Source organism: Helianthus annuus, chromosome 12 (assembly GCF_002127325.2).
Source record: "Helianthus annuus cultivar XRQ/B chromosome 12, HanXRQr2.0-SUNRISE, whole genome shotgun sequence".
Lineage (NCBI taxonomy): Eukaryota > Viridiplantae > Streptophyta > Magnoliopsida > Asterales > Asteraceae > Helianthus > Helianthus annuus.
Window position 1 is genome coordinate 160,458,167 of NC_035444.2, and position 23,155 is coordinate 160,481,321.

The 23,155-nt window shown below is 35.9% G+C and overlaps 1 protein-coding gene across 1 annotated transcript; it reads left to right on the forward strand.

The window, feature by feature from the left end:
- Positions 1-7,177: 7,177 nt before the first annotated feature.
- On the forward strand, positions 7,178-11,306 carry LOC110896146 (cation-chloride cotransporter 1). The gene is made up of 13 exons (XM_022143594.2): positions 7,178-7,326; positions 7,464-7,559; positions 7,757-7,826; positions 7,940-8,034; positions 8,112-8,226; positions 8,380-8,480; positions 8,560-8,621; positions 8,732-8,956; positions 9,034-9,151; positions 9,243-9,437; positions 9,523-9,923; positions 10,037-10,198; positions 10,267-11,306. The coding sequence occupies exons 1-13, from the start codon at positions 7,178-7,180 to the stop codon at positions 11,304-11,306; spliced, it is 2,829 nt and encodes a 942-aa protein (XP_021999286.1).
- The last annotated feature ends 11,849 nt before the right edge of the window (positions 11,307-23,155 follow it).

The following is a 23,155-nucleotide window of genomic DNA, read 5'->3' on the forward strand; positions in this document are numbered from 1 at the left end:
CCAATGAAGAAACACGGAATCGCTCCCGGGATGACTGGACCGCGTTCTACATAAGGGTGAAGAATCACATCTTGTTCTTCCTCTTGAACCTAGATCTGCAATGGAGAAGAGAAGAAAGTGGAGCTGTAGAGATTGCCGGTAGGAGAAGATTCTCCTGTTTCCAGCTACAAAAAGTGTGGCGGCTCCATATGCTCTGCCCTATTCAAGAGGTGAAGACCTCTTTATATAGGGGGATATGGGCCTCCTCTAACCTCAATGGGCCAGGCCCAGTTAGGGGTTATCTCTACAAACCCCGACCCAAAGTAGTGTAAACTACAACGCGTTGGGCCTCGCGGTTAGGTTAGTGGCAACAATAATAAATAATTAATATAAAAGCAATAAGTAACGGGAAGTCCGACCGCTCGGGTCGGACTTAGTACCGTACCCCATCATAATCATATAATATTCCACTAATTTTTTTTCAAACTGGCGAGTTTTAAGAAACCATAAAACCCCCTGAATCCGCCTAATATGAAAGTTCAGTAAATATATAACTCTGAAACATTTATTTTTGCCAAACCTTCTTTTGAGCACACAATCATCGTAAATTCACATAGTTATACATATACAATTTCCTTCATTAGCCAAGACACATATTATAACATTACTTGATATTCGATTAGTCGAAATTCACATCAAGTAATCTATCACATGAAAAAAAAAACACTTCAACACACAAAAGTCAGCAAACTTTATTTAGTCAACACCAGAAGCAACTTGTGCTTAATTCCTTCTAAACATCTCGACTCTTTCATTAGTTGCGTTACGCTCTTCAAGTATAAGCCGCTCTTTGAAAGATGAGATGTAATTGGATGCCCTTATGTCAACCCTAGCATCGCCACCACCACCACTAGGTCCATGAACATAATCATCAGAGCCCACCAAAAAGTTTGTGAGCTTGGTTAATGATGGAACCTTTTTCATGGATGAAGGTGGCTTGTTAGCACCATATGGGACGGGGATGGGGATGGTGGTAGGCAGTGGTGGTGGTGGTGGTTTGGTGGTTTTGTAGAAGGTACTAACTAGCTTATTTTTCACGAAACCTGCGGCTCTCTGCTTGGTGTTTGTCTCCATGTTTGATGTGGTTATGGTGCATACGAAGATTAAGCAATGATTTTTATATATAGGAGAGTAGTTAGGTTCTGTTGAATGTTATATCTTTTAGATATGTTCTCTCTATTGTTAGATGCTATTAGGATAACCTACTTAAATAATTATATGTCATATATCTTCTTACAAAGATATGATGCGAGTCTAACTACTAATATTAAAGCCAAAAGTTGACAAACTAATTAAACTACCTCTCCAATCGAATAAAGATGAGATTTATGATAATTTAAGTTACAAAAATGTGTTTTATTATACTTGGAAACTCAAGCTTAATGAAGTAAAAAACTATCACGTGTTTTTTTAAATAGTTCCTCTTTATAACATCGTAAAACCATCAAAATCAAGTTTATTTGTTGGTTGCATATTTGTTCTTCCTATCTCATATATGATTTATATGAATTCTAAAGAGGTTCCTAAATGAGGAATTCAAACTTGATTTTTTTTTTCAACTTGTAGAAATACAAATTTTATAACATGCGAACCGGCCTGCCAGATTCTTTCGCACTTTGAAGATCTACACCGAATCAAAGTATTATAACTTTTTTGTTAAAGTAAATGGTCCCATCTAGAAAGAACATCATTCTTAGAAATTTATTAAAAGTTGATATTTGATGAATACCTCTTAAATTAATTATATTAAATTAATCAACTTTATTTTCTCATTTTTAATCAACTACTCATTTCTTTTCGTCTAAAATATAGCTAAATCAATGAAGTTATGAATACAACGTATATAAAAAGTAGTATTTTGACTTGTTATATATCATTGTTGTATTTTCATGATCTTTTAAGTTGCTAATCATATTCCACGTTATTGTAAACCTCGTAATATAGTTCTTGGTCACTTCCTGCTTTTCAAACATAAATAATACCCATCTAACGTCTTCAATGCAACACGACGTTTCCAGCCAACCTTGATCGTCACACATGTCATGCGAAACATCTCTTCGGATGTTTAAGCATGTTGATGAAACAATTATAGACATTCGCCTCTGAATGGTTAAGCATTATTTTGAGTCTGAATGGTTAAGACCTCTAATCTGAATTGGTTAAACATTTATCACTAACAAATACTAACTTGCGAATACTATTTAACGAATACCTAGTAACTATTTGCAAATAATCCATTTATTTGTGAATACTCTTAAGTATTTGCAATTACGAGTTTGCGGAAACTTCTTGTTCTTCTTCTTTGGTAAAACCCTAATCCGATGTGATAATGGTGACGAATATATTAACTTTATGAATCCTTGTGCCCTAAAATCGACGCAAGTCATGCTTACATAGAAAACCACACCTTAATCAACTTTGAACTGAACTGAGCCTAACCAACTCTAGTGACCCCCTTCCCTGCTTGAAAACGATAATCAAACTTGCTTGTATCCTCGCAAAACCCATGAGCAAAGGCGATTATTATCTCCAAACTCGACTTCTCTCCCTACTTTCTCTCCTGTATGGAATCAAGATGGTTAGAATGAGAGTATTAGGGTTTTCTCCTCCTTCTTATATGTGAGGCTCAAATTACAAATTTACCCTTCAATGGGGTTCCCACCCAGTCCCAAAATAGTTGGGCCTTCCCATAAAAATCCATATATTTAACCAATTAATTTACAAATTTGGGTGTTATATAAATATGGTGTGTGGCTATATTGTTTCATATACTCATCGCCATCCTGACGATTTCCTACACTTCATATGTTAAAACGCTTTTTACAATAACCTCCAACACACATATGGTTAAATTCAGGTACAAATGAAATTATCGTACAAAGCGTACAAAGTGAAGGAAATACAATAAAAGCACGATGACATTTTTGTAAAACAACAATAACTTATATTTAAAGTAATTATTTAAATACTCTATAGTAATTATATAACTAGTCTCGAGTAATTATATGATAGCGTAATTATATAATTACTTTATAGTAATTATGATCCAATTCAAGCATATCCTATAGTAAACTTATATTTAGAGTAATTACACATAGAGTAATTATGATTCAACCCAAACATATCAACCCAAACATATCTTAGATTAATTATATATCTAGAATAATTTTGATTCAACTAAAACATATATTTACAAAAATATCACTATGCTTTTTTAATGTTTGTTTCACTTCGTAAGCTTTGTACAATAATTTCATTTGTATTTGATCTTTCCTTTCTATCTTCCTCTCTCTCTCTCTCTCTCTATATATATATATATATATATATATATATATAGAGAGAGAGAGAGAAAGGTTAACATACAAAAAGCCTTATCATACTTCATGTACGCGACAAGCAGAACCATCAGATCAGGGCCATAATCACGCATGGATCAATTAATCACGCATGGGAGCAGTTATTTGGTGATAATCACGCATGGGAGGTGATAATCACGCATGGAGGTGATAATCACGCACGTTATAATGTACAAAAAAATAATCACGCACGTTATGTTTTTGGTCGCGTAGGTTAATGTAGGTTAAGCAGTTTTGTACATTATACTTTCTCTCTCTCTCTCTCTCTCTCTATATATATATATATATATATATTGAGGTCGTTGCAAAAAATTAATTATTGTGATAACAACCTATATCATATACTTTTTTTTATCAATGGTTCATACTTTTTATGTATTTTAATTCTTTAATATGAATGTGGCCATCATATAACATAAAAAAACTATCAAACTAATATGTTTATATGTTTCCTTTTTTATGTTGAAACAACAAGTTGTTTAATTAAGGTGGTAAAGACGTTTAACACCTGAGTTGAAATGAAAACTTAAAACAATTAGCTTCTTATCAACGGTGTTTGATACAATTTAGAACATGTGTTTATTGTTGAGATGTTTCATGTTAATATAACTAAATAACCAAGTTCAGCTATACAATTAAGGTGTTGTCTTAGTTGAGAGAAAAAAGAAAAAAAAAAAAAAAAAAAAACTAGAACTTCTCTAACACACAATTTTCCACAGTGAATTACATGATCTGTCAGTGGTTAATTCTGACAGTACAATATGCTTTCAATGTTGTGCCCGGGAGCACAAAATTTGTTTTAAGAAAACTGTCTTAAACACATGCCTCAAGTTTCTAGTTTTACATGTTCTTTGCATTTTCCTCATGTCAATAATAATCAGTGACGAAACTAGAAGAAATATTTAGGGGTATCCCAAATTTTTTTTACCGTCAAGGGTTTGAGGCCCGTGTGCGACTAGTAAAAATAGGCCCTGCCAATTTGTAAACAAACTCAAAAAAAGCGTGAACATTATTATCTTAAGTAACTCGTCGATATCCTTTTGTTTAGCAATCCTTATTGTTCGCCAAACCTAAAAGAAATAAACAAAAAAAGTCAGATTTACATTTATATCTATTTAGGGTAAAATTTGTAGACATAAAATTTGTATTTTTACATTCTAAAGCATATGTTGATTATTATTATTTTTATTAATGGGTGTATCACATAAGTATTTTTATAGAACTTTAAATGTTATTTAGAGGTTGAGTTAACTGTTATTTTCGTCCCTATGGTTTGGGGAAAAATGTTACTTCAGTCCAAAAAATTTTTTGCGCCAGTTCCATCCTCAATATTTTTGAAACGTGCCACTTCAGTCCAAAAAGTTAACGTCTTGCGCCAGTTCCGTCATCAACGTTTTTAATGGCGCATTATCTTATTTGACTGAAGTAACACGTTTTAAAAATATTGAGGACGAAACTAGCGCAATTTTTTTTTACTGAAGTTTTATTTTCCACCAAACCACAGGGACGAAAATGACAGTTAACTCTTAGAAGTTTTATATATGATATTTAGTTTGTGATAAAAGTATCTTAAAAAAACCAAAAACTTATTAATAATGTGAATTCAATATTTAATAAATGATAATTAAACAAAGTTAAAAAAACAAGTAATGTTTAGAATAAATTTAATAAAGTAATTGGTTATATATTAAATAAAGTTTCACTGCAAACAATGTGACTTTTAAACTTGCTTTTACATTCCCAATTAAATTCTCTGCTGCATGTTCCACTTTTTATTCATTTTCCCAACAACTTCATCTTCTCCGCATGCTCTCTGCAAGTTTTCATCCACCAGAAGTCTCATTTCCGGCAACCGGAAAATTTCATTTCATTTTCTCTTCACCTACGTTTAGGGGTATCCTAATATTTACTCAGGGGTATCCTCTATAAATAAAATGAAGATGAGAAAGAAAATTGCACTTCGCCAACGAAGTTGAGGGGTATCCCGGGCAACCCCTACCCCTCACATAGGTCCGCCCCTGATAATAATAATAATCGTAATGTATGTCCCTTTAGGGTGTAGGGAGTGGTTAGACACTTGAAAGTGACAAACTTGAAAATCAACCAATGAGAGTGTGCCACGTGGTTCAGTCATAAGTGTTTAAACTATGTTGAAAAGTGTTGGCAATGGTTAGACACTTGGTGAAGTGGTAAACTTAAAAAAAAAAAAAAAGGTGTGATTGGTTAAAGATGGCATGGACCCCACTCCCCACACACACTTCTCCCTTTACCGAACGGTGATCCATCACCGATTTGGCAACTTTGCCGCACGTCAAACAAGTGAGGGGTGGTGGTTACCGAGCGGCAACCATGTTTGCCGATGGTTTGATTTGTAGCAGATTCCATCCTACCCCCTTAAAGAGAATAATATATATAGTGTGTGGTGTATGATTTGATGCCACAACACAAGCTAGGTTAGGTTAGGTTTATACATAGTGACTGCATTTTGAACGGATCTTCCACCTATGCAAAACAATAATTAAAGAAAAGCATGTTCTTCGTAATCCATAACCACACTAAGATGAATTAATTATTGGGAATTTGAAAAAGATATGCCATTCTTTCACTCCACCGTTAACACAAATAAAAAAATCAAATACCATAAGGCAATAAATAAATAAATAACATATGAATTCTAAATGAACTAAGGGGATACGGTGTGGGTGCGGTAAACGATCGGTGAAAGGGTTTGCCGATCGGTGTACACCACCACCAACCAATGTTGCCGCACGGTTTCATTCCCAATCGGTGTTCCATTGCCGAAGCGGTGAAATGAGGGAAGGAGAGAGTGTGTGTGGGGGGAGTGGGGTCCATGCCATTTTTAACCAATCACACCTTTTTTCTTTTTTTTTTTTTATAAAAAGTTTACCACTTTACCAAGTGTCTAACCATTGCCAACACTTTTCAGCAAAGTTTAAACTTTTTCTCCTCTCTGACGTGGCACTCTCTGATTGGTCCATTTTAAAGTTTACCACTTTCACCTGTTTAACCACTCCCTACACCCTAAGTTTACATCTATTCAGGTTTATCAACCAGATAATCACTATTATATTAATTAGCATTATTGGCGAAGTGATGAATTATCATCAAATTTAAGCAAATCAATATCAAGATTTGTAAGCTTTTTCATTCAGATCCATCTTGCATTGATGCTCTTTAGATCAAAACACAATACTGTTTGCAAACCTTGTTTTGGTTAACAATATTAAATTTAAACCTAAAAATACATTTTCATTACTTATATAATCTACTCCAAAATAAAGGAGAGTTTTCGTTGCATCATTTATCAATTCTTACCTTTGAATTTTTTTAATTACTTAAAAACATACATTACATATTGGTCTAACAAAGTTATTTTATTATTATTAATTAATTAATAATAGTAATTTATTTCTCCTACAATTATATGAATTAAGATATAGAATGCATAACTATTTGAACACTACAATTCATAATAAAGTAAACAATGAAATTTATTTATTCATGTGTTACTTGTGTTTTTTTCTATATTTAGATAACGTGAGATATAGTGGCGATTCTTTGTGACGTAGATGTTCTGTTATTAATACAATGGAAACAAATCAGTGGTTTTAAATTTTTTGATTATGTGCACCGTCAATAAAATCTAAAATTTGAACAAACATAAAATACAAAATTCTCCCTTCCTTGATTCCCTCACTTGTATTTGAAAAACAAATTTTGGGATCATTCATCGTCATTTCATAAATTTGTTGCTTGATTAAATGAGAAATGAAGTGATCCAAGGCTCCGATGACGACGACGATGAAACGTCGTCGTCAGGCCAGACTTACACCCAAGATAATGATCCCGTCGTCCTGGAAATGTCTTCCATTGATCCCGCCTCTTCATCTAAGGCCAACAAATCTTTCAAGTTAGTTTTATTTATTTCCACTACTTTTTATGGTTACAGTTGGAATAATCAAATGAGGAAGAAGATTGTATGAAGGGATTTATACGTCAAAAGTAGCATATATGTCACCTTGAAATCATTTATATTTGCTGTGCCAGGAAAGTAAAAATTAGAAGAAAAGAGTCAATACGTGGAGAATCTAAACTGGAATTATTTGGCTTCGATTCTCTTGTAAATATTCTTGGTCTTAAAAGGTACCGACCGCTCTTTTTATTTATTTATTTTCTTTTTTGCCACATCAACTCAGCTTAAGTTTGCATGAACTTCTTCACAGAAGTTGACATCTATTTGTTGTTATATGAAATATGTGGTTTGATGCTTCAATGCGTGTGAATATGTAAATGTTAATTTGTATATTGGTTTTTTCACAATAACTCCATACCAATATCAGCATGACCGGAGAGCAAACATCCGTGCCTACTAGTCCAAAAGATGGTGAAGATGCTTCACAACACCCAAAGGTACCTAGCTACTACAAATTATATTGTTTTCTATGGTTCTGCTGCTGCTATACAACAAGCCTACAATGATTTCATGAGCTATTATGTCATATGGTGCTTGTCATTCAATGCAGGTTATTGGTAGTGTCAAATTAGGAACAATGATGGGAGTTTTTATCCCATGCTTGCAGAACATTTTGGGAATTATCTACTACATCCGCTTTTCTTGGTATATCTTTTTGTAGCTAATAATATGTTTATGATTCAAATATTGATTGACTATACTGTGAATTTGGAACTTTGTAGGATTGTTGGCATTGCAGGAATAAGTGATTCCCTTTTATTAGTAGCCTTGTGTGGGTTGTGTACTTTTTTAACCGCTGTATCCTTGAGTGCAATTGCAACTAATGGTGCAATGAAGGTGTAGATTTGTCTCCTTTTCAATTTACATTTTTTTCTATTATTAGTAGCCTTATGTGTAAGTTTTTTTAGGGGATAAAATACCCTATAATGGCCCAAACGGGATAATCCTTATTTCTTGATGTTTATATGCTCTTTCTATTTTAACTTTTAGGGTGGCGGCCCATACTATCTTATCGGTAGGGCCCTAGGGCCTGAAGTTGGAGTGAGCATAGGATTATGTTTCTTTTTAGGGAATGCAGTTGCTGGTGCTATGTGAGCATATACTGTGAGTTTCTAGTTGCAACTATCATAATTTTTGTTGTACTAAAATCTATACTCGTAACTGTTTTAGGTATGTGTTGGGAGCAGTTGAAACATTTTTAAATGCTGTTCCCAAAGCGGGGATCTTTAGAGGTAATTAATTGGCAGCTTAACATATTACAATAGATATATACAACTTTTTCTTCTTCTTCTTCTTGTAGCTAATAACAATATAGGCTGAAAATAATTTATTATTAATACAGAGACTGTTACAGAAGTAAATGGTGCAGAAGTCGGAGAACCAATTACTAGTCCAAGTTTGCACGACTTGCAAATTTATGGGATTGTTGTCACAATAATTTTAGCTTTTGTAGTTTTTGGTGGTGTAAAAACTATTAATAAGGTGGCACCAGCCTTTCTTATACCTGTTTTATTTTCACTCTTATGCATATTCATTGGGATACTTTTGGCAAGAAGGGATAATCCAGGTGCGGTTTTATTGAAGAGTTCATTTTCTTTCTTTGACAAACATAACAACTAGTTTTTTTTTTCACAATTATTTTAGTTGACGGGGTCACTGGGTTGAGTTTGAAATCATTTAGAGATAACTGGAATTCTGATTATCAGAAGACAAATGATGCTGGAATACCTGATCCCGATGGAGATAGATACTGGAACTTCAAGTAAGTCAAACGTGAACATAAGTTGATATGACTCAATTCTTCAAATTGATTTAATAGTATTTTAACTCTAATCGTTTCTATACATACACAGTGCATTGGTAGGACTTTATTTTCCTGCTGTAACGGGAATTATGGCTGGTTCTAATCGTTCGTCTTCATTAAAAAACACACAACGGTCTATTCCTATTGGGACTTTGGCTGCAACACTGACAACTACTTTCATGTACATTATATCTGTATTCCTTTTTGGATCAGTTGCTACCAGGGAGAAACTGTATACAGACAGGTGAATTCTGTTATGTGGTTCTAACATTATGCATATAATAATACACAAATTTAACTGAAAGTGAAGTGAAAGTTTTGTTGTACAGATTATTGACAGCTACCATTGCATGGCCATCTTCAAGCATAATATACGTGGGAATTATTCTTTCAACCTTGGGTGCGGCTCTGCAAAGCCTTACCGGGGCCCCACGTCTGCTTGCAGCAATAGCCAATGACAACATCCTACCTCTTCTTAACTACTTTAAGGTGGCAGATGGCAGTGAACCACACATTGCTACATTATTTACAGCAATCCTATGTATTGGGTGTGTCATAATTGGGAATCTGGATCTTATTTCCCCGACCATAACAATGTTTTATCTTCTGTGTTATGCGGGGGTCAACTTATCCTGCTTTCTTCTGGACCTGTTAGATGCGCCTAGCTGGCGTCCTCGCTGGAAATTCCATCACTGGAGCGCCTCTCTATTTGCAGCATGTCTTTGTATTGGTATGATTCAAGTTCATCTATATATATATATATATATATATATATATATATATATATATATATATATATATATATATCAGCTAGTATTTGAATAACTCTTGATTTGGTTGCAGTGATCATGTTTTTGATTTCTTGGTTATTCACGGTGGTGTCACTTGCTCTTGTTAGCTTGATATACTATTACGTGTGCCTTAAGGGAAAAGCAGGTGACTGGGGAGATGGGTTTAAGAGTGCTTATTTTCAGCTGGCTCTTCGTAGTCTTCGATCTTTAGGAGGTGAGTAAGTATAATGTTAATTTAATGTTTTAGATGAAAATTGAGTGATCGATATTGTAAATGTGCAGCAAACAATGTTCACCCAAAGAACTGGTACCCTATACCGTTGGTATTCTGCCGGCCATGGGGAAAGCTGCCGGAAAATGTGCCTTGCCATCCAAAGCTTGCTGATTTCGCAAACTGCATGAAGAAAAAAGGGAGGGGAATGTCAATATTTGTGTCTATCCTAGACGGAAACTATCAAGAGTGTGCAGAAGATGCCAAAAATGCCTGCAAGCAGCTCGCCGCCTACACTGACTACAGACGCTGCGAGAGTGTGGCGGAGATCATAGTCGCCCCTACCATGTCAGAAGGCTTCCGGGGAATCGTTCAGACCATGGGCCTGGGTAACTTAAAGCCTAACATAGTGGTCATCCGGTATCCCGAAATATGGCGGCAGGAGAATCTCAAGGACATCCCGGCTACTTTTGTGTCTATTATCAATGATTGTATAGTTGCTAACAAAGCAGTGGTTATAGTGAAGGGCTTGGATGAATGGCCCAACGAATATCAACGGCAATACGGGACCATCGATTTGTATTGGATTGTGAGAGACGGTGGTTTGATGTTGCTTTTATCTCAGCTTTTGTTGACCAAACAAATATTTGAGAGTTGCAAGATCAGGGTGTTTTGTGCTGCTGAAGAGGATTCTGATGCAGAAGAACTCAAGACAGATGTTAAGAAGTTTCTTTATGATCTTCGAATGCAAGCGGAGGTGATTGTTATATCCATCAAGTCGTGGGATCATCGGGGTGGAAGGGAGGATGAAAATGTGGAGGCGCTCACGGCGGCGCAGGGGCGGATCAAGACTTACCTAGCAGAGATGCAGGGAAGTGTTGGTGTGGATGAGCAACAAGTGGATAAGTTTTTGTATACGACTCTGAAGCTGAACTCTACGATTATGAAGCAGTCTGGAATGGCGGCAGTGGTGCTTGTGAGCCTTCCGCCGCCACCGGAGAAGCACCCGTCGTATCTGTACATGGAGTATATGGATTTGTTGGTGGAAAGTGTGCCCAGGATACTTATTGTTCGAGGTTATCGTAGAGACGTTGTCACTCTCTTCACGTAGTCAAATATATTTTTTTCCTGTAAATTCCGTTTTTAGTGTATTAAATTCCTATAAGTTCCAAATGAGAAGTATCTTGCATTGAACCCATAAAAAGGGACAAAAAAAGGTACTTTTGAATTATGAAAACCATATAAAGCCAGAATTACGAGTCTTACGATAAAAGCCACACAATAGGTTCTTAATGTCAAATCGATACTTAAGCCCCTTTCCATCGCCGAACAAAATATGGATATGTTCCTCATGTCTCCACCACAATCACTTTCCTCAACACTACTTACCTATATTCGATGACAACCTCCCATCCCTCGTTACACCACAATTAAACTAACAAATAACACACCATAGATCAGAAAATCACTCATCGACTCTTTTATAAATTGGTATCCTAAATTTCAATATGTAAGGAACTTGATCAGAAACTCATTGTTCGACTCTTTTATAAATTAAAATCCGAAATTACAATACGTAAGGACTAGGGTTTGCAAGTGGGGTATGTTTTAATAACCAACATTGTTACAAAATGAAAGCATAAAACCCCAACCTAGTTAACTCTTTAATATATATATATATATATATATATATATATATATATATATATATATATGTGTGTGTGTGTGTGTTTGTGGTGGAGTTTAAAAGTGAACAATGTTAATTTTGTGAACAAAAATGAACAGATCCTGGCCATTGAATGAGGAGATCATGATTTTAGGAAATAAATGAATTTTTTAAATTATTAAAACAAAATATCTGATTTAAATAACTGCTTTAAGGCATACTCATAATTCTTTTGTTATCAAATATCATCGATCCCCACGAAAATACTTTTAATCATGCATCCGTGAAAATTTTAAAACCTATAATAATCGCCCTACCAGTTGTAGCTTCATAGCTTCATCATAAACTACCTCTACATATACTTAATCAAAGTATTTCTCTCTCTTCATAACCCAAAAAAGCAGACGAGATCATCTTCTTCGCTCTCTCTCTACCAGGCGATTTCTTCATTAACGGTTTTATCAAAAGGATTTCAAGCAAAACCAAAGTGATTATATTTGCTATGCTCATATATATATATATATGTATAAGTAATGATTTTATTTATTGAAATATATACATGTTGTATGGATTATTTGGCCAAGAACGAAATACCTTCGACTTCGAATTCTACTATTATTCCTTATTCGCACGATGAGAATGTCGATCTCGTGTCTATTGCGGTGCTTAAGGCGGACGTGGGTCCTAAATGAGACCCTAAGCTTTATTCCATAGAAGATGGCTGTTTTTCCCCTCGGATGCGAAGGTGCCTGACTACGGCAGTGACGACGAGGCGGAGGTGGTAACCTTGGACAACAACTCTATTTGTGGGACGAGGTCTCTGTGGCTCACACTGATCATGATTGACGACACCCTTGTCCAGAAAAGGAAGATGAAGTACTCATCTTGAAGGTGCCCCTCCAGTTATTGTTGTTGCAGATTCTCTCTATTTCTATTTCGTCTAACGTGTGCCCTTTCACAAACAATGACAATGGGTGTTAGCACGTGGACCATCACGAAGGTCCCTCCTATGTTGAAGGTATGTAGACAATAGTGTCCTCTCACTGACTGATCGTTTGCTTTGAACGAGAGAACACTAGAGTGACCATGCAAGACAATTTATTATTACGGGTGCCCACGTAATAACAACTTGTGGTGCATGGAAATCCTGGTGGGCTCTGCGGGTCAAGCTAATGATCACTATCCATTCGAAATTCTTAAGTTGTTCAAAATCTGTATCTAGTAGAACACTAACCGGGATAGTTACTATAACACTCTACAAAGTAGGAAATCTGTCTTTGTTTACCTTCGTGTCTAACACTTTTATATATAGTAGGAGTCATTTGGGACCCGGTAACTAGACAAGTGAAGATGGTTAAGCACTCAGGAAAGTTTTTTCTCAACACTTTAGGATTCTTGTGCTTAAATTTGTAAAGTATCTATAACACCCTATCTTATCCATTGTAGTTGCTACGATATACCCTATCATTTGACATCCGTTTTACCCCAAAAAGGGTAGTATGGCGGGAGCTGTAGTGTAACCCATTTACCGCACTCTATTTGACATTCATGGAAATCATACCAACCTTATTGGAACTCATGGAGCTCAAGTAAAATCAATGTATTCGTCGCACAGTTCAGTGCGACAAAGGGGTCCTCCCTACATTGGACAATCAAGGTCCATGGAGTATGGAATACATACTATAAGGGTATGTTTGGTATGGCGTAATGGAATAAATGAAGGAATGGAATGGACGAGGTAATGACATGGACAAAGGAATGAAATGGATCATTACATTCCATAGTCTTGTTTGGTAACCATGCAGGAAAGGAATAAATCATTACATTGTATTGTTTGGTAGGTAAGAAAAGAGGACTGAACTAAATCAGCGATGGGTGGTGGCGGTGATCGGTGGCGGCAGCAATGGGTGGTGGTGGTCAGTGGGTGACGGTTGTTAGCGGCGGCGGCGGCGATGGTCGTGGTTGGCGGTGGTCTGCGGTGGCAGGTGGCGGCGATGGTGCTGGCGACGAAGGTGGGTGATGGTGGTTGACGGTAGCGGGTGGTGTAACAACCCTCGCAAAATTTTCTATTACCTATTCCAAAAAGGTGCACTAAGAAACCCTAATTGAGAACCCCAAGTGATACGGTGCAACCCAAAATTTGAAAAACGGACGAAACCAGCAACAGCCCCCCTAAAACTCAAGGGGGGGAGTCCCCTAATTGATTTTATCCTCTTAAAACGGTTATAAAACATGTAATTTCGAAGTATGACGACTCATCAAGGCTATACCCGACACCAGGCTACGCTAGCCTAGGTGGGTCGCCGTCGCGACACGCGCCAGTGGCTAGGGTAGTCGGCGTGACACGCGGGGGAGACCCAAATCCAGTATAAAACTCAGGGACTTGGCACTTGACATGTTTGTATGTTACGACGTAAAAATCACTTCGTTACGTTGCTCAAAACTCCGTTTCTTTCAAAAATACAATCCGAATCCCGAACCTCTACTACGATAATAGGGTATGAACTTGATCACTGCTACGATACAATGTCTGATCGATTAAAACCGATCCGATGAATGTTTAAGTGCTGCCTGCATTAGGGCTATACTTTGTCATTCGTCGTGAGGGTTTCGATCTCGTGAATTATTGTAAATGTTGAATTAAGTTACTAACCTAGTTTCGTTTGCATTGTATATTTTACTAGGTTTACCAGCATAACCAGTAGGCAACCTGTGACTGTTTAAATCTGCAATGTGAGTCATTCTATTTTTATCAAAGTGCTTTTCAAAACCCTAAATGTTTTTCATTATATTTACAGTGATTAAGTCTTTGTTATCTTAAATTACTGACAGTACGTGGGGTTTTGTATACATTACTTATTTAGCGTCATTTTTAGGTGAACGGACCTAAATAGTGATAACGTCACTTTTGGGTGAACAAACCCAATAGTGATATGATCACAGTCACAGATCCGGTCGAGTGACAACTGGATCAGCTAATTATAAGATAGAAACAATTGTAATCGCTCTTAATACTGTAGATTATAACAATGTGTCTTTTGTAAATTGAATGCACTCGCCAGTATTTTTCGCTGATAAAATCTTTTTAAAACATGTTTCAGGTAATTTACTGTGAAAAAGGAAAAATGCCGCGTAGCACTCCAACTTGAATAAAGTGGCTCAGTAAATAGAAATAAACATGTTTTCTGTAACCAGGGGATTTTCCAGTGAAATTCCTTTCTGGTAAAATACGGGGTTTGTCCCGATATTAATAATAAAATAATGCAGTGTTTTCTGTTTAAACGGTCCTGTTGAAAGTTCCGCTGCCCATTTAAATACTAATACCATAGGTTTCTGTCCCGCGGCTTCTGAACCAAACAAAATGGGTCGGGGGCCGTGACAGAAAATGTGGTATCAGAGCCACTGGTTTAAGCAAATTAAGTATTTGAAAAATACTTAACTTTTAATCAGAAATTTTGTGCTTCTGTGAAATTTAATTGCAATAATTAAAATTTAATTTGGAATTTTGTGTCTGAATGAATTATCGGAAGCTCTCCGAAACTTCACGATACATTCCACTGAAATGGAGACTACCGGGATCCAGACCGGGTACCAGGCTGATACCGACGAGCCAATAGTGTTCCAAGCTCAGGAAAAACCTAAACCCAAAAAGAGAAGGAGACTTTTAGACTGGAAAAGGGGGAGAAAAAAGAAGCCTGCAGCTCAAAAAGTGAAGAAAACTGTTGAGTCAAAAGGAAAAGAGAAAGAAGTAGGAGAAAGTGCTGGCCAAGCTCCAACTTTACCACCCTGGGAGGAACTAGATAGGAAGCTGGCCAACTGCGACCTTTTTGGCCCAGCTGATGAAAACCTTGTGAACATTCTCATTCAAAACGAACTTCCAGTAAACCTGGAACCTACCATCCCTGAACCTATTGTCAACCCACTACCCCTGCCTAATCCAATTGAGGAGTGGTGGACCAATGACTGGCACTTCCAAAACATCATGAATAATCCTAACCCTTATTACCCACAGTTTGTGTGACAACTGGCACAAAACCAGTAATTCCTGTACACTTTAATTATTATTTAATGACTGCAATTATGTGCTTAAATGTCAACATTTGTCTGATTACACACTATACTTGTGAATTCATGCACGTTTTATACTACAAGAATTTCCTTATGCATTAATGAACTGCGTTGCATCAAAAATACTAGTAAACTCACCGGTAAGACAAAATGTGTCAACAGAACTGCAGAAAGCAGTCAGACATTAGAATTAGGGCCTAGGTGTAGGTCCAATGACAAGAATACATTAAAACCCAAGAGTACATACAAGGGTTAACATATGGACCTTCCGAAGGCAAAAATATGCACTAAAAAGCACCCGAAACGCACTTTAAGTGTAGGATTTTATTAAATTCAGCTATAATCAGCTTTTAAACGTATAAATATTATGCATAATTTACATTTTATCATCCAGAATATTTCCCTAAGTGTCGGGAATTGAAAGTATCACAAAAGGGCACTTAAAAGACACTTAACGGTGCAATTTAGCCCTTTAACGAATCGGTAATTAACCGAACAACCGGACTTTACCCGGAACACAAAAATATTGTCAAACACATTGTTTTTATTTTTCTAAGCTAGTTAGGGCCCCCAAACACCCTAACACACTATATATTAATTAACACACATAAACCACTAATTATTTCATTTATTTCCTAACTAGATTAGTAACTAACCATTACCATCCAACCAAGCACCCCCCCCCCTCCCCATCTAAGGGCCGGTTATAAAGGGACTCCACTTGTTGATTTTTTTATTATATTTGATATGTTATGAAGATCTTGGACATAATAACCATAGAATAAAGAAATGTTGGAGTAAAGTCTATATAAACCAAGGGATCTTGCATACTTGACATCATCACCCTAAACCACACTACACCTTCTTCTTCTCCTCCATTACCTACGGCTCCAACACCCCTCCATCATCTTAATTTTTTAGCTAAATTCCAAGTATTCTAAACATACATTGAGGTGTAAGAAGGTCACTAACGAAGCTTGGTGTGTTCGGAAGTTGAAAGACCACTCTCGTTTTCTTTTATCCACCACATTTATACTCTTGAACTCCCCTAGCCTTGTGCTAGTAGTAAGTGTCTTAGATCTTCATACTATTCATATTCTTGTTGGTTAATAGTAAAAAGAATGGTGAAATATTAAGAAACTCTAAGAACATAAACAAGTCTTGAACATAAACTAACAAGGTGATGAAGTATGGTTAAAGTAATGAAGAAATCATGTTATACTTATGTTGTTATGTTTGTTGTTTATTGTTTACTAGTAAAAATGATATGGTTCATCACATGGACTTGCTAGATCATGTTTAAAGACATGAACTAGCAATATGTGAAAGTTAGAGATATGTAGGATGATGGAATCATCCACACATAAACTATGAACTTGAACAAATAAGTGTTTTCTAGGAAAATAAAGATCAAAGTAAGTTACAATCTTGTAGATCTAAAGATCCATGAGTGGTTTTTCGAAAGAACCAAGTGAAAAGTTTGAGTTTTGTTAAAATTTGGATCTTACATAAACTTAACACATTTTTAGTGGGTAAACAAGTGTAGAAACACTTGTGTAAAAAGAAAATTTCACAAAGAAATATTTTTAGAAAATATGACTAGAAGTTGTAAATGTTCAAACTCTTTTAAAAATAAAGTTTTTAAAGAACTAATCACATTTTGGGAGGTAACAAGACTTACTAAATACACTAGTAAGTTACTACACATTTTTGTAAATTTTCAAGTTCATGAAATAGAGAAATTAGTGTATGTTGTTGATGATTGTTGTTGAAATTGATTGGTGATGATTTTTTTTAAAAAGAAAATAAACACATATTTTGAAAACATGGGAAACCTCCATTTTTAGGGGAAACTCTGTCAAAATTTCTATAGAATTTTGACACTTAGAAAAATATAAGTTTCGAGAAACTTATCCTCTAAAAATGTGTCTAGAAAATTTACCAAGGTTTCCCTAATTTTTATGATAAGGAATGATGATTTCTTCAAGACTAATATTGGTATTAAGTATGTATATTTTTGAGAAAAATATATATATTATTTGATCACCAAACTTTGTGCTAAGTGTATGTAGTATGTATTATACATGCTAGTGTATTAGGACTTGAATATACACTAAATACTCTTGAGAAGTAAAAACACAAAAATACACATACAACATACAAGATACATAACTCGGGTGCAAAATACAAAATACTTATATTAATTTTCGAGAAAATAATATAAGTAAGATACATAGTTAAAAATATAAAATATTTTTAACACAACAATACATATACAAAAGATAGTGACTTGTGCTTGTACGATACAAGTCTAGTGACTAACGATAATAAAACACGTTTAGGTCACGATGCACTATAAACAAATCCGGTGAAGTTTACGACGCAAGGAACGCAAAGTTGTGAGTTCATGCTCCCCCTTTTCTTTTAACTGTTTTCAGTTTTTTACTTCGGGGGTGAAATACATGTTACAATGTTTATAAATGGTATGATGATACGAGAAATGATACATGATACGAGAAATCGTGTCACGAATAGGGTACCATAAGCACCATTAGTCAACAATATACCTAGACCGCAGAACAAAAGGTTAGATCTAACGGGTGTAGGGCAACCACACTCTTGGTGAGAACGAGTACCAAGCAGTGCTTTTGTGTCTCAGAATATGCCAACTAGAAAAATGCCTAAGGTTTGGTTGCTTGCTATGTCGTGTCACATGTTAATGGCCTTGCAACCCATTAACAACTTGATACATACATGAATACTTGATTTATACATGAATACTTGATTTACACAAAATACATACCATGTTTTTCATACAAGTATACAAACGTTTAATTCTAGAACTGCATGAATTCACACCAACATTGTGTTGACGTTTTTTTTTTCCAAAACTCACATGTATTTCAGGTAACTAGAAGTGGATGTGCGCGCGGCCTTACTCATGCTTGTGGATGTCGTCTATGTTTATGTTTAAATAAAGTTGTAAACTTTTTAGACAATGTTTTATGCTATCTCGCGATGTAAACGCTAAACTTATGTTTTCAAATTATGAAATGTTTGGTATTTGAAGTCATTTTTATGAGCATGTAGTATGTTTACCTTTCGTATGCAATGAGAACCTTTCATGATCACACCTCGTGCTTCCACCGCAGAAAGGGGTGTGACAGTTTGAACCTGCCCCCGCTACTTTTCCACCCATGAACCCAGAAAATGTTGCTGAACTACGCCGCTACGGCGAAGAATTGGTGGATGCAGGGAATCAGATCCGAGTTGTGGGTGAGAACATCTCCTGGAAGTACGACGAAAGGGAATTTCACTTCTGAAGACCGTTAACCCTAGTGTAGAAGTTTTTGTATAATAGTAGTAATAATAAAATAACGTATAATAATATAAATCAAACATCTATAAATACAAGGCTTGTACGGATGCATAAATATATATATAAAAATAGAAATGTCGCAATGTCGACGACTTTGGTTATATGTGCTGACTTAATATGTGTCTACAATGTTGTGTTTGTTTGCTATCTATCTTTGTGATATTAACCCGTATGTTATAATTCAGATGGATAACGCAGTAAACCAATCGACAAATGAAGTTAATCAATCGGAACCAAATAATCAGGAACATTTTCTCAATAGAGAAGATATAGAAAATATAGTTACTCAGGGTATAGCAAATGCTATCCCGGCAATCGTCGCAGCCATTAAGAATCCCGTTGAACCTTCCAAAACCAACCATAGCAAACGCACCCGCGACGATAATTTCAGTTATAACATAAATGGAGGCAATAATAATAACGTAATTCAAGCCCCATTCCCTAAGAAGAGGAAAGTGATAACGACTGGTTGCGCTTATAAAGAATTCCTCACCTGTAAGCCAATCGAATTCGCAGGGAAAGAAAGAGCAACTACTGCACTATGTTGGTTAGAAAAGACGGAAGCTGTGATCAAAATAAGTAAGTGCGCAGAAGAAGACAGGGTAATGTATGCATCCCACCTTTTCAAAGAAGAGGCATTAAAATGGTGGAACACGGTGTTACAAGCCAAAGGAAGTGACGTGGCATATGCCATGAGTTGGGAGGAGTTTAAGGAACTAGTAGAAAGGAAATTTTGTCCTTCCTACGAAAAGGAACAAATGACAAACCAGTTCCTGAACCACCGGATGGTGGATGTTAATTACCGTAAATATACTTTGAAATTCTTCGAGTATGCATGAATAGTACCGACTCTGGCTTCGCCAGAACCTGTACTCATTTCTCGCTACATTTGGGGATTGATTAGCGAGATCCGCGACATAGTCAAGGCTGCGAGACCTAGGATAATCGACGATGCTGTCGAATTGGCCAATACCTTGACCGACGGATTGGTTCATACGAGGGAGGAAAATAGGAAAAATGAATTGGCTCAGAAAATTACCCAAGGTTTCCGTTTGGGTAATAGTAATAACTCCAAGAAAAAGGGAGTCGGACAGTCTTCCACCCCGCCATTTTGCAGTAACTGTAAAAGAAATCATTTTGGAAAATGTAAGGCATACTGTAATTTCTGCAAAATCCCGGGGCACCGAGAGGAGGAATGCAGGAAGAAATCCACAGTCTGCTACAATTGCGGAGAGGCATGGCATTCTAAGCCGAATTGCCCTAAATTGGTCAAGACAGCCGACAACAAAGCAAAAGCGATCGATGGAACTAATAAGAAGAATGCAAGAGCTTTTTAGCTGACAATGCAAGAAACAGATCTGATACCGGACGTGATAGCTGGTATGTTTCTTGTTCATTACATTTATGCGAAAGTATTATTTGACTCTGGTGCAAAACAAAGTTTTATAAATACTTCATTCTGCCAAGCTCTTAAGCAACCCTTAACCAAACTTAGTCAAGTTTATACGGTAGAAACGGCAGACAGAAACTCTATCAGTATAGATAAGGTACTTCAAGAAGGAAAAATAGAACTCTCAGGCCATAAGTTCTCGGCAAACCTTCTACCTATAAATTTAGTAGGGTTCGATGTTGTGTTAGGAATGGATTGGTTAGTAGCTAACCATGCTCTAATCCTATGTGATCAGAATTCGTTAGAAATCCGTACGCCAACAGGAGAAATAATTCTGATTACAGGAGATAAATCACGCAAGACAATGAAGTTCATTTCGGTAATGAAAGTCGCTAATTATGGACGAAAGCAAGGCATGGTGTATATGATTTCAGTAATCATTAACACTAAAAGCAAAGAACTTCAGGAAATTCCGGTAGTATCAGAGTACCTTGATGTATTCCCAAAAGATCTCCCTGGATTACCACCAGATAGGGAAGTAGAGTTTAGAATTCATCTAATACCTGGAACTGCTCCAATAGCTAAGGCACCTTATCGCTTAGCACCAGCAGAAATGTTAGAACTGAAAAAGCAGTTAGATGAATTGTTAGGAAAAGGATTCATACAACCCAGTTCATCCCCTTGGGGAGCACCAGTGTTGTTCGTGAAAAAGAAGGATGGTTCGATGCGAATGTGTATCGATTATAGAGAAATGAATAAGGTTACCATTAAGAATCGATACCAGTTACCTAGGATTGATGATCTTTTTGATCAACTTCAGGGAGCTAGGTATTTCTCTAAGATAGATTTGCGGTTGGATACCATCAATTGAAGGTACAGGAAGAACTACAAAAAAATGCCATTTAGTGGCACACACTTTTAGTGTCATTTACGTTTTATGCCACCAATTTAGGTTTTTAATGGCACTTTGCGTATGCTATAATTACTTAGCACACACTTTTAGTGGCATTTAGCTTTTGTGTTAATAACGAGTTAACGCCAACCCGCGCGTTGCGGCGGGATCTTTATTATAACTTCTCAATAGAATTTTCTTTTCTACAAAGTAACTCAAATTTATACATTTTAACAAATATATATTACAAACTTGATGATCCAAATTTAAATTTATGGGTTTTCTACTGAATTGGTGTATACGCATTATAGTCTAGTGGAGGTCGGATATGATCGAGTGGTTCCACTGGTGGCATGATGATACCCTAGTGGTTCGTCAACGATCAAAATTTGTCGTTTGCTTTTTTACACATGGCTCGGTTGCTTTTTCAAAAGGGTATAACGATTCAGATGGATGTATATGAATATGTTGGGTCATGACTTTTTTACAAAGGGTATAACGGTTTGGGTGGGTGTATATGAAGAAACAACATGTATAAATCGATGCAATTGTTTGCATGACGGTTACATTGAAGGGTCATCACTTTTTTTTTGTAAAGAGTATCACAATTCATATAAAAAAGGGATATGGTTTTAAGTTAAAGCATATGTTTAGTAAATAAGCGCCGCTTTCTGTATTGGATTTAATCCATACGACGCATTAGTTAAACGACATGATTTATGATCTAAAGTCATTTCTAGCCACACTTTTGACCGTCGATTCGTATGAGGGTTCACTAGTTCCACATATTAGAATTTTAAGACATTAAATATTATCATACCCAAACATAACATTACATAATCTAACTAAATTCCACATCAAACTAAATAATCTAACCAAACGCCACATCCCGGGTTATTTAAGCACCGCTTTCCAGTCTTCCACCGAACACCGATTCGCCAATTTCTTTAAATTCCGCAAATGTTTTTTTCTTATCTCCTCAATCTGTAACTGTAAATCAAAACAAATCGACTGGTTACAATCGCCATCAATAGTCATACTTTAAATTATGTTCATGCGATTCAATCATATGGTACTTCTATGTTATTCTCATTACATAATATGTTTTCTGGGTTTGTTATCATGTTACTGTAAGATTATAATCCAGAAGTTGCTATTAATGTTATTATAACATGAAACATATTGTTATTTACATCACAGAAGATGTTTGTTAGGTTTAATTAACGGTAGATGACATAAATTGATGTTGCCTATGATATTAACATGTATGAGACATAAAGTTTCTCAGTATTATGTTATGATAACATGAAATAATTTTTTTTTGCATATACGATTACATGCCATGAGTTTAATAATATTATACATAATATAATTTTCTAACCAACGTGATTTCTAAACGAAAGGGTATGACCATATAATTTAAAGTATTACCATAAAAATATAAAATGGATATCCTAAAGTTACTGGATGAATTTGTTGATGGGAATTGAAGGAGATGAAATGGATTTTAGAAGTTAAAGAATTTGAAATCCAGCGCAATGGTAACAGAACCCAAAATTTAGATT

Bases quoted from the DNA above. Each gene is read 5' to 3' on its own strand.
- LOC110896146 (XM_022143594.2), top strand. From the start codon at position 7,178: ATGAGAAATGAAGTGATCCAAGGCTCCGATGACGACGACGATGAAACG. The intron at 7,560-7,756 runs GTACCGACCGCT...TACCAATATCAG, and splicing joins AATATTCTTGGTCTTAAAAG to CATGACCGGAGAGCAAACAT. The intron at 8,227-8,379 runs GTGTAGATTTGT...TTTAACTTTTAG, and splicing joins CAACTAATGGTGCAATGAAG to GGTGGCGGCCCATACTATCT.